At 41.6% G+C, this 12,366-nt stretch overlaps 1 protein-coding gene across 1 annotated transcript; it reads right to left on the bottom strand.

Moving 5' to 3' along the window:
* Nucleotides 1-346: 346 nt before the first annotated feature.
* Nucleotides 347-11,299, bottom strand: prep (prolyl endopeptidase). Its single transcript, XM_034231292.1, has 14 exons — nt 11,088-11,299; nt 10,651-10,725; nt 10,125-10,258; nt 9,901-10,031; nt 9,133-9,342; nt 8,506-8,627; nt 8,295-8,400; nt 7,881-8,072; nt 7,563-7,760; nt 6,830-6,933; nt 5,959-6,190; nt 5,726-5,857; nt 3,251-3,407; nt 347-1,289 (listed from the first exon to the last, which is right to left on the bottom strand). The coding sequence occupies exons 1-14, from the start codon at nt 11,223-11,225 to the stop codon at nt 995-997; spliced, it is 2,226 nt and encodes a 741-aa protein (XP_034087183.1). The 5' UTR covers nt 11,226-11,299; the 3' UTR covers nt 347-994.
* Between the last annotated feature and the right edge of the window lie 1,067 nt (nt 11,300-12,366).

Here is a 12,366-nt window from a genome sequence, read left to right as displayed (position 1 = left end):
GTAAGAAATGTAAATAAAGTTGATTTAAAAAAAAAATCCGTTCATGACTGTCTGTTTATTTTAGCGCTCAGTCAGTCAGGAAACATGATCAGAAAAAAATCTGAATCATGACAAATCTAATTGATTACTATATCATTCATAATTAATCATCTGTTTTTTTAATCATCTGTTTTACAGTCACATATATGATTTTTGTTGGGTATTTTATATGCAGTTAGTCATGTATGCAACAGCCATTTTAAATGTGTTATTATAATCCATATTTTTTCTCCTCAGTGACTGACGTGTCAATTTGTAATTGAGCTCTTTAAATAATAATTTTACAAAATAAAATTGGCAAGGTAACTCAAGGTTTAAAAAGTTGTTTATTGTAGTTGTGGCATTGTCTTTTGTTCCCTTTAAAGGCAAACAATCAGCACATGTCAAGAGGTAGAAATGATCAGTCTGAACAAAATGGGGGACTGACATTTAAACACACACACACACACACACACACACTCACTCAAGTTTCTCACTGCAGTGTCAGCATTTTCTTTATACTTGTACATGCTGGAGGCACACATGTAAAATAAATAATATGCATCACATTGAAGTGCTCAGAGGATGCTGAAATGATCACCTAATACACTTTTTTGCCCCACTTCCACCTCATGACTGTAACTGCTGATTGGCTGATAACTGTAATCGTTAAAGTACCCCCTTCCCTTTACAAACCTGATAATGTAGTCATTCTTTCTCTCGTTGGGACTACACAAATGGCCTACAGGAGAGGGTACATTAGCTGTGAGTGCTGAATGTTGGTTTATAGTTGATGAGTCCTGTGAGTCTATAACAGGCTCACTCTAAGAGGAAGGGGAGAGAGGAAGATGGATAAAGAACAAAAAGGTATAGTAATGTCGGCCAGGTGTAAACAGCCGATGTGAACAGTATCCCAAAGATGTAGTAAATAACGGAAGAAACAAAACAAAAGGACACGGTGTAACGGGAGGGGCAGTTATTTGACCCAGGAGATGTTGAGACAGCGGGCGATGAAGGCGTAGGTGTCGGCCACCTCCTGGATGACCTTGCTGGTGGGCTTCCCGGCGCCGTGGCCAGACTTCGTGTCCACGAGGATGAACAGAGGGTTGGTCTGCTTGCTGCTGCGCCCCACGATGTGCTGCAGGGTGGCGATGTACTTCAGGGAGTGCAGAGGCACCACCCGGTCGTCGTGGTCCCCGGTCAGCAGGAGCACTGAGGGGTACTGGACCCCGTTGCCTTCTGGGATGCGGATGTTATGGAGCGGGGAGTATCTGGAAAAAGGGGAAAGTGCAGATTTCAGAATTTAGCTCACATTTAGGGAAATATAAATAACTTGTGTGTTGGCAGCAAACAACAAACATTAATAGTTCTTAAGAATACCTTAAGAGCAAACTCAAGACCCACCTTTTTCAATTTGGCTTTTAACTGAATTGTATTTAATTGTAATTTTGTACTTGTCTATGTGTTTGGTTTGTGAAGTGAAGGACTTTGAGTTACCTTTGTGTATTAAAAGTAGGGCTGTGCAATTAATCGTATTTTTAATCGCGATTATGGCTTGCGACGATTATGAAAACAGCATAATTGACAAAATACGATTATTTAGCTGGGTGCGCTTTCGCCCCTCCCTAAAAGCCCACTCGGCCACGTGGGAGTGACATGTGTTGCGAGTGTTCAGCGTGAGCGAAGAGGTCAGAACAAGAGCAGCAACTCGTTAAAAAGAAGGGTACAACTATTTCAACTATTTGGAAGTACTTTGGCTTTCAGGAGTCCGACGTGGAGCAAAACAAAGTACAGTGCAGGATTTGTTACCAGGTTGTGTTGGCACCACACGCTAACACAACCAATCTCTTGAATCATCTGAAATACAACCACAAAGTGCAATACGACCGGGCAATAATACCCGGTCCTTTCCAGCGACCGAAAAACCAGACATCTCTCCCTCACGTGGCAGGACGTTGATGTACTGGAGGCAATCAATACGTCGCTTTGCCCTCTGGTGGAATTCACAGACGCACTTTCTGGAGAGAAGTATGTAAGGGTGTCTTTTTTTTTTTTTTTAAACCAACCCTGCACCTCTTCAACAACTCATTGCTGGCAGTGCAGGAGGATGACACAGACCTCATAAAAAAGAAGATACTAGACTATCTCAATGACAAATATGATGACGCAGCGACACAAGAGCTGCTTGACATGGCCTCTGCCCTGGACCCGAGGTTCAAGCTCAAATATATCAGTGAGGACAATCGAGGATCCATTGAAGCCAGCCTGACAACTGAGATGAGGAGGGTGATGGCACTCATGGTAATAATAATAAAAAATAAAAATGACAGATTTGACAGTAAATACAATTAAGTGAATGAATGTGTTGTCAAAGTGTTATAATGTAATTCTAGGTATAAATGTTAATACCCATAACCATTTAGTCTGATTAAACATGTCATTCCTATTTTCTTTATAATACTCCAAGGAGAACGCCCCTCTTGAGACGCCAGCGGTGCCTGCAGATGACACGGAGGATGCTGCTGCACCAAAGAAGAAGGGACTGGGGAGCTTCTTCAAGGCCACCGTAGACCAAGCTGCAGAACCTCAACCTGCTCTGGAAAAGGACAAGGCCATAGCTCTTGAGCTACAGTCCTACCTCCAGGCAGTGCCACTGGATGCTGAGGAGGACCCACTAAAGTGGTGGAGGGAATCCCGGAAGTTCTACCCACGGCTCTCCATCCTGGCAAGGAAGTATCTGTTCTAAAATCTTTAAGAGATGACATGAGCAGCCCTACCAGCATTTGCCATGTTGGCTATATGTTAAGGAGTTTTCAGTAGGTTGTGACAGTGCACTGCAACATATTTGATTTAATTTATTTTGGTCTAAATTTATTTTTATTTATCATATTAATATATGTTTAGTATGGTTTTGGAAGTGCGCTCCAACATATTTGTTGATCTTGTTTATTGGTAAAATATTATTTGTTTTAAAGTTCAATAAATGGTCAATGAATAATCGTCAAAATAATCGTGATATCAATTATTGACCCAAATAATCGTGATTATGATTTTTGCCATAATCGCACAGCCCTAATTAAAAGTGCTATATAAATAAAGTTTGATTTGATATAAATAAAGCTTGATTTGATTGAAACTGTTAAATATTCTGAAGGTTATGTTTTCAATCCAAAGAGTCCTCCCACTGAAAGATTGTGAGCCCAGAGTAGGCGCCTGGTTTCTGATCACTTACTTCATGAGCCAGTCAAACTGCGGTTTCTCTTCAGAACAGCCGAAGTCTGTGGTCCAGGCGTGTCCGATGGTGAACTTGTGGAACTTCAGCATGTCCATGACGCCCACCTGAGCGACGGCACAGCCGAACAGCTCGGGCCGCTGGTTCACACAGGCGGCTGGGAGAGGAAACAGTCAGACACACAGTCAGACACAACAGGGGCACTAAGGCTTCCTTCAAAGGGTTTCAATACACTAAAGCCAGGTTTCCAACCAGTCATGTTGCAAATTATATCTACATTTTGAGAAAAAGTGAAAATGGAAATGCAAATAAATGCTTGTTGTCCTTCACTACAGATATTAAATGTTTATTGTGCGTTGTTCTTCAAGGTGAGCAGTAGGTGGTGCCATTGGAAAACATGTTGGAAAACATTGCAGAGGAAGAGAGCGCAACAAAATGTACTTAAAAGAGCGTAAGTTGTACCAAATATGTTTTAAAAAACTGGATGGAATTATGGCATTGCTGTTGGTTTCATGTATTAATGTAAGGAAGTTTTTCATCTGGTCAGCAGAACAGAAACTTAATTTAATGCTAATCATGTGCCTCATTAACGTTACCCTTTATTTGCTAAATCTGTTTCCATTGCACTTTGCTTTTACAATAATAATTACTGACATTTACATAAAAGCCTTTTATCAAAACACCAACTCTTCCATTTCGGCAAAAAGACTTTCATTGTAATAGCTTAAGATTTGTTTGAATCTTTGGCGTCTCCACTCAGGGTTTTTATGGATGAAACAGACCACGAGCCCAGGGTTTCCCACACATAGACTATACTTGGACGGGCCGCCCAGGTATACTAACGGCCGCCCAGGTATACTAACGGCCGCCCAGGTATACTAACGGCCGCCCAGGTATACTAACGGCCGCCCAGGTATACTAACGGCCGCCCAGGTATATTAACGGCCGCCCAGGTATATTTCGCGACCCATTTAGGTTTTTATTTTTTTATTCGTCTGTGACCACGACGCCATCTGCGATCGATTAACTTGTGGACAATGATCCCTCGCTCCCTTGCTCTGATATCGCCTCCTTCTGGCCTGTTAAGTGGCCTGCCTCACACAGGGTGATGGCTGTCCACATGATGTGGCCTGCCAACATGGCCACTGTCATACAGATCATAAATCAAAGCCCTTGATTGGTCTCTGTGTGTCATTCAAGCTCGGGATAACCTCAGCTCAGGTGAGGTAAAGGACTCTCTTGAGTGTTTAGATAGTTAACTTAGTCTAAGTTCTCAGTGGGTCTCAAACGGTGTGGTCACCATTTATATAAACACATATTTCCATTTGAGAGGGTAGTGATTGGTCTAATCTCTAATGGATAGTGAGGTGGGCTGAAGATCGGAAGGCTGTGAGTTCAAATCCCGCCAGGAACACCACCACTAGTGTGCCCTTGAGTAAGGCACTTAGCCCTTAGTTACTCCAGGGAGAATGTCCCTATAATCGGTCATTATAAGTCGCTTTGGATAAAAGCGTCAGCTAAATGAAATGTAATGTGATTAGTAAAATATGCATGAATAAATAAATAAAAAGTTAACTAGGTGAAAAAAGGTAAGATACACTTTTAAAACTTGTTGAGAGAAAACTAGTCTTTGCTGCTGCCTCAAAGAGGAGAAGGGGGGAGAGGAGGGAGAGGGGGGAGAGGAGGGAGACAGGAGAGGCTGATTCAGGAGCACAGACACACTCACAACTATAAATGAACCAAAAATAAATTAATAAACAAGTTTCAGTGTTTTTTTCATATTGGAAATGGTATGTTATTGGTTATGGCCATGATTTTATGATTATTGAAATGTATACAGTTCTGTTTAATATAGGTGTTTCCATAGATCTAGTCTCTTTATTTTCCCCTCAAAGTGCACCAGATTGATGCATTTACTCCAAAATAAATTAAAAATCGTACCCCCCTAGAGGATTTGAGGTCGACCCCCACTAAAAATCACATGGATAGGTTCCTAAATACATTTTTTTTTTTTAAAATAGTAACCCATTTCCATATGTTCATGTGCGGGTAGTAGATTTAAACTATAGGGCTATCATTATGGACCCTGCCTGTACCTGTTCGCTCTGCCATCGCGTGAAGGGTCTGCTAACAAACGACCAACGGAAAGGTTAATGTTGTTGCACGTCACCTCAACCCCCCCCGCTACCACCACCCCCCCAAGTATATTTCAGATCTGTGGGAAACACTGGCAGTTAATGGACCAGCACCAGAGGCGTTCCCATACACACAGGCGTTGGAGCTGTTCTTCATGAAATCCCAGAAGGATGAAGTGCTCTGACAAACAGTGCCATCTTTGCGCAAAATGATTATACCGGAATGAAAAGTCAATAAATAAACATATTGTTAAAATATTTTTTTACCACCACCCGCCCAAGTATATTTCAGATCTGTGGGAAACACTGCGAGCCGTTCCTCAGGCAGCTGCATACATACCTACAAGCAGGCCCCCGTTGGAGCCCCCGTTGATCGTCAGCTTGGAGGAAGTAGTGTATCCCTCCTTCACGAGATATTCAGCGGCGCACTGGAAGTCGTTGAAGCAGTTCTGCTTGTTGGCTAACATGCCGGCTAAAAGGGAGAAATACAAGTGCGTAAAGGAGGAGTTTGCAATGGTATTACTTTAAAACATCGAGACAACAATCAAGACGTATGAGAACAATCCCCCCCACCTTTGTGCCAGGTCTCCCCGTACTCCCCCCCTCCTCGGATGTTGGCGACAGCCAGCACTCCTCCCAGATGTCGGACAAAGATGAGCCGCGACACGCTGTAGCTTGGCGTGATGGAGATGTTAAAACCACCGTAGCCGTAGAGAAAACCTGGATGGGAGCCGTCCAATTTGAGGCCCTTCTTGTGGACGATAAACATGGGGATTTCTGTGCCATCCTTGGAGGGGTAGAAGATCTGGCAACGACAGAGAAAGAAACACCGTCAGGAGACAAGTAGGACTTGGAACAGAGCCAGGAAATAAGAGGGAATGTTTCTTGGACACACATGGGAGTGGGAATAACATCAAATACATCTTTCTCAGCATTTGTCATGGTAGAAATGTGGTTTCTGGCTTTTTGTTATCGGCCTGAATCTCAGATAAAGGACAGGAAAATAGTCCCTCATTTAAAAGTATGTCATCTGTTCTTATTTTAACAATGTACTTTCTCGGGTCACTGTGCTCATTGAGAGAACAACAATACATCTGAAACATAGTTTACAGAAGCGTTACTATCTTTACTTCAAATAAACTATTAATGTTATGTTGAAAATGTGTTTTAATATTCACACTAACTCAAGAAATTGTTCAGGACCAGAACACACCTTAGCTCATTTTTCCCTTGTCAATGTCATTCATAGCCGTTATATTGGGTTGGTACTTTAAGAAGTGGCATATATTTAGGGTTTTCAAGGAAAACAGATACAAAACATTTCTCTATTAACGTTTCATCTTTCAGTGACCAATATTGAAATGAAAAGAATTTCTATCAAAGAAGTATTCTTTGATAGAAATAGTGTACACAGATCAAATAAGGTCTGGAATGTTGTCATTACCTGGGTGGTCTGGTAGTCTGAGGGGCTGAAGCCTTTGACAGTGACCTCTCTGAAGATGTGCGGCTGCAGCGGCTCCTTCGTCAGGTCGCAGTGGTAAATGATGGCTGGATGCAAGAGAAGAAACCCGCTCTTTAATGGTCACACATGCAGAGCACACAGTGACATTTGGCCTCTGCTTTTAACCCATCCTAGTACCAGGAGTCTAGTACTAGGAGCTAGTGTACAGCGCCCGGGGAGCAATGGGAGTGGGCGGGCGTCCGGTGCCTTGCTCAAGGGCACCACGGCAGGGCAGGAGGTGAACTGGGACCTCTCAAAGTACCAGTCCACACTCCAAATAGGTCTGGTCGGGGACTTGAACCGCAGTCCAAGCCCCTACTGACTGAGTCACTGCCGGACATCAGAAGAACCGTCTATCTGACTATATGTGCAGAACGTGTCACATCTTTATACAGTAACTATACGTAATGCAACCTCAACATTGTTAGACATGTGGCAAGATACAATATAACCAACTTTTGCGCGTATTTTATGCCACCAGTGTGAGTTTTGTGTCCAATTGTACGATCATTTTGACACAAAATAGTTGTTTTCTTCCCTTAATCCCATGTGCATTTTGCAGCACTTAATGCATACATATTTACACTTTTCCCCCAACAACACATAGCATCAAAGAGATATAGCATCTAAAACTACTACACAAACAACCATAACACTATGTAGAGTCATCTTGTACCTGGGGAGAGGAAGGAGGTGAAATAGTAGAAGATCTCAGAGTCCCTCTTCCGTCCTGTGAAGCCCACCACGGAGCCCACGTCGAGGGGGAAGGTCCTCAGCTCCTCCCCCGAGCTCAGGCGGTACATTTTCAACACGTTCTTCACGTCGTGCAGGAAACACACAAACACGTAGCTGGAGAAAGTACAGGTGGCAAACACTGCAGGGAAAACAAGGGAAAGGCAGCAGATGAGAAGCTGAAATGTGTATTCCGGTTGACCTCAAAATGTTAAACGCCTAGTTTTAACACTTTAACCGTACGGAAGGTGCAGCAGCTCACCAATAACATCCTTGTCGTGTTGAGGGATGAGCTCCTTCCAGTTGGTCTGAGCCGGAGAGGCAAAGTCGATGTTGATGAGGCGGTACCGCGGGGCGTCCAGGTTGGTCTTGAATGTGAACAACGTGCCCTCGTTGGTCACGTACTCGTACTCAGCGTCGAAGTTGTCGATCAGCTTCACCCATGGCAAAAGTCCTAAACATAAAGGAGGGATATTTTAGCGCTATAATGAGATCACTTCACATTAACAGAATAATGAGGAAGTGCTATTTTGCAGTCTAGTTAACAAAGTTTATAGTATCAGTATTCAAATATAACTCATACAAACCTGTCAATCTTACAATGATGACGAGGTAATGGTAAACACCAATGGATATGCTGAAAGATCAAGAAAATAAAACAACAATCTTGACGTACCTGTAATTCCCTCAGGAGTGGTCTTCAGGTCACAGTACCACAGCCTGTTGACCGGATCACATCCCTCCCTGATCGACAGCAGCAGGTAGCCTCCATCGTCTGATACCTGCAATATACATCCAATCACTTAACCCTCTCTAAATATCTAACACAGCTCTCGTCTTTATTTGTTTTTTGATTTTAGGATGGTATAAATGACTCTCTGGCACACCTCAGCTCCAGCCATCCATTTGGGGTGGTCGGGGAATTCAGCGCACAGCACATCCTCAGACTGAGGAGTCCCCAAAATATGGAAGTACAGCTTCTGGTGCAGGTTGGCGGAGGTCTCAGTGCCTAGAGGACAAAACATTTGACGGTTTCAGAAACAACCCATCACAGCTGTCGGAGCAGTGGAAGCTGCAAGTGAAGCATGTAGAGCAAAATCTATCTTTCCTCAGAAAATCTATGTTTCAGGTATTTAGCTTTACCAATTATTAGCCAATCAGAATTCCTTTATTTGTCCCGCAACGGGGACATTTACATTATTACAACAGCAGAAGTATAGAACAGGTAAAGTAGAGAGAATAGATTTACGTACAAAAAAAAAGAATTATAATGAAAATAGTTAAAGTAAAAAAATAATTGCAGATAAGCACAGCATGATAAAAAAAGTAGCAGTGAATATATAAATGTAAATAAATTGAATGAAAAATAAAGCGTGAATTATATTACACATCCGTTATATGTGTTATTGCTCATCAGGGGTATTACAGTCTGTGTGTGTGGTGGTGCGATATAATCTCATCATTCTGAGGGAAATTCAGGCAGGAATACGCAGCCAACACGGTCTTGACCTCACCGTCACTCTTTCCCTTCTGCTCTGGGTAAGAGTTGTAGAAGAGACCCTTCCCATCATGAGTCCAGGACATGCAGCTGAACTTGACTCGCTCCAGGCGATCCTCCAGAGCCTTGGCCCCTTCTACCTGCAGGAAGCAGATCTCCACCCAGTCCGAACCGCTGGCGCTGGTTCCGTACGCCAGGTTCTCTCCGTCCTCAGAGAATGCGTAGCCTTGAAGTGAACAGAGGAACAGAAAACGGGACGTTAACAAAGACATCAGAGAAAGGCTACATTCCTTAATTAGCTGTACATGTTGATGCTATAAATAACAGGTTATTTCTGGACACGACGGTTTTACATTTTCCGTCGATATTACCATATTGAGAAACCATTCTGTGAATCTGTGCCAGTGCATGGGGCTAAGGCTTTGAAATAAAATGCAGAAATAACAATGAAATACATAATTATAATAGTAACACTTAAAAAAATTACTTTGCAAACAAGGACTAATAAAATAACGCAAACGAGCAATCAAATAAAAAAATAACTGTCAACAAATTAAAATAGATAAAGCCAAATTGTAAAAATGTGTCTTGAGGGATGATTTATGAGATGAAGTCATGCGTACTGTGAATACGGTATAATATAATATAATTTATTATCAAAGAGTACAATATCCAGAATAGCAGAATTGCACAATATGTGAAAAAAGCATGAGGAATAGTTAAAAGAATAACAAAGCCTGTAATAAAATAACATCAGTGATAAAAGACATTGTGTCGTCGTTACCTCGCAGGGCAACAGTTCCATCTTCAGAAAATGTGTTTGGATCTAAGAAGACTTTAGGCTCAGCATCCAGGCTATCCTGCATGTACATCACACTCTGGTTCTGGAGCCCTGTGTTGTAGAAGTGAAAGTACCTGAAAAGGAAGAGAATAATTATTATGATGAAAAAGGATCTTTTACACATGTGCTCCACAGAGTTGTGACAACATGATATTGTTATCACTCACTTGTCCCCTCTCTTGAAGGGACAGCTGTACTTGGGGTAGTCATACAGCTCAGTCATGCGCTCCTTGAACAGGTCTCGCACCTCGCAGCTCTCTAAATATGGCACAGTCAGCTGGTTCTGGGCGGTGACAAAGGCCTGATGGAAGAAGATATAAGACCAAGAGGTAGTACACATCAATGTATTTAAATCCCTGCAGACAGTTCAAAGAAACAGATGTATCTGAATAAAGTTGCCGATTAAAATCACAACAGGTGTGTTTACCTTATGCTCCAGGTTTGACTGAGCAGTTACCCAGATCACTCAGTGAACAGCCCTCTAGGGACAGACCCCTGGTGATATCAAATAAACCTACGGCTGGTGGTGATAAATGCCAATTACATACTAACATCAGTCTTTTGTTTACATAATGGTGACCTGTACCTTTAAGCAATTATAAAACAAGAGATATCAGTGCAGAAATATAAACACAAAATCCAGTTTAACAAACTAATATTCTATGCAAAATATGGCAATAAACTATAATTTACCTGTGTCTTTTCACTGTCCGGGTCCTCCAGCCAGCTGTATGGATCTGGTACTTTGTCGTCGTGATAGACATCCATCTGAGGGAGGAGAAATAGCAATGACAGCGGTTAAAATTAGAACCAGCTAGGTAACATTAGGTGTGGCAATACAACAGACTAATGCAACCAAGCTAGCACGTTCAGATTGGTTTGCAGCGTTAGCTAAACAGCAAAGAAATGTTAACTAAGAATGAATATAGGAAGAGTGAATAAAGTTATGGTTAACTGGAAACGACTGCCCAGACGTTTGTCAACAAACTCAGTCTGGGTTGTCAGAGCATGCTAAGCTAACTAGCATGCTAACAAAGCAGAGGCTCACACCAAATGAATGGAAAAGCATGATGATTAAGCATCCCGGCGTACTAGCAAGCTAGGCTAGTTAGCTAGCCACATTAACTTACAACTGCATCGTCGCGGTAAGCTTGTGGATACTGGAAAGACATTTTGGAGGTCAGTTTTCGGGAACTGCGTAACAAAAGGAGCTGCCTCAGAGAGTGAAAGAGTGGTTTTGAAATGACCCTCTGGAGTCTGTAAAACATCAACTTCAGGAGATGGAAGCTTGGCAGAAAGATGCTCTGCTTACACACAGCCAACGAGCGCTTTGAAGAGAAACCCGCTGGTTGCCGGGGGGATCAGACCGGTGTCAGGGCGCCCTCTACTGACGAGAGACCAGAACAGAATCATAGCTGTTTCCTGAATATAGACAATGTGCAACTAAGTTTATAAACTATGTGGAGATTTGGCTAAAACTCTTAGAGGTCATTTAATGTAACCTCCAAATCAGAGTTAAGATGATTTAAATGAAAATAATTCAAACTTGCAATGTGTATAATCTAATTTGAAGCTAAAATAAGTGATTGAGCACTTCAATAATATTAAATCCATTTAGTTTGTTCCTGTTAATACATATAATATATATATATATATATATATATATATATATATATATATATATGTTTATCGTTACAAGCCACACATTTGAACTGCCTTGAATAAAATGACAATGAATATTACATGTTAAGGTTTGACATGGTGTTGCTGCAGTTTATACTACATGTGTTCAGGTTACCTTTGAGTTAATTCAACCAAACTGGAGCTTTAGAAAAATGATTTTTTTTTGGCAAACTACTGTAGCAAATTCAATTGCTTCTTTCAAGCTTACTTGTGAACATGGGAATGAAAGTTTCATAAGTTGATTTGGCTTTCCATTTAATATAAGCCAATATGTGGCGATATTATCTATTTGATTATTTATTATTTGATTAAAAAACACGTTTGTATAATTAAGAAGATACTTTACTTTCTGTTCTTCACAGGGATTTTATTTATTAATTCTACTGTCGGACCAGAATACAAAGGTAGGCCTACAGTCCAAGGCTAATTTGCATGAGTATTGATGTTGTGAAAAATAATGTGGTAAGTCACCCGTTAAAAATGTTACCAAATCTAAAACATAAGGCAAAAGTATTTATGGAACAACTATGGCCCTATTTCCCCCCAAAAAATAATCTAATAATGCAGAGAAAATGGGTTAGTTGCAAATGGTGATGTTGCACCTTTAGAAAAAGGTTATCCAAGTCCACCGGGAATCTCCATCACCACTCTTATCTACGTGACAGAGAAGGATAGAGGTCAACCCTTCTTTCTTTCTGCTCATCATCCTCCCCTCCCTTCCTGTCT

The sequence above is a fragment of the Gymnodraco acuticeps genome, unplaced genomic scaffold (assembly GCF_902827175.1).
Source record: "Gymnodraco acuticeps unplaced genomic scaffold, fGymAcu1.1, whole genome shotgun sequence".
Lineage (NCBI taxonomy): Eukaryota > Metazoa > Chordata > Actinopteri > Perciformes > Bathydraconidae > Gymnodraco > Gymnodraco acuticeps.
The sequence above is the reverse complement of the archived record's forward strand: the minus strand, read 5'-3'. Positions and strand labels throughout refer to the sequence as shown.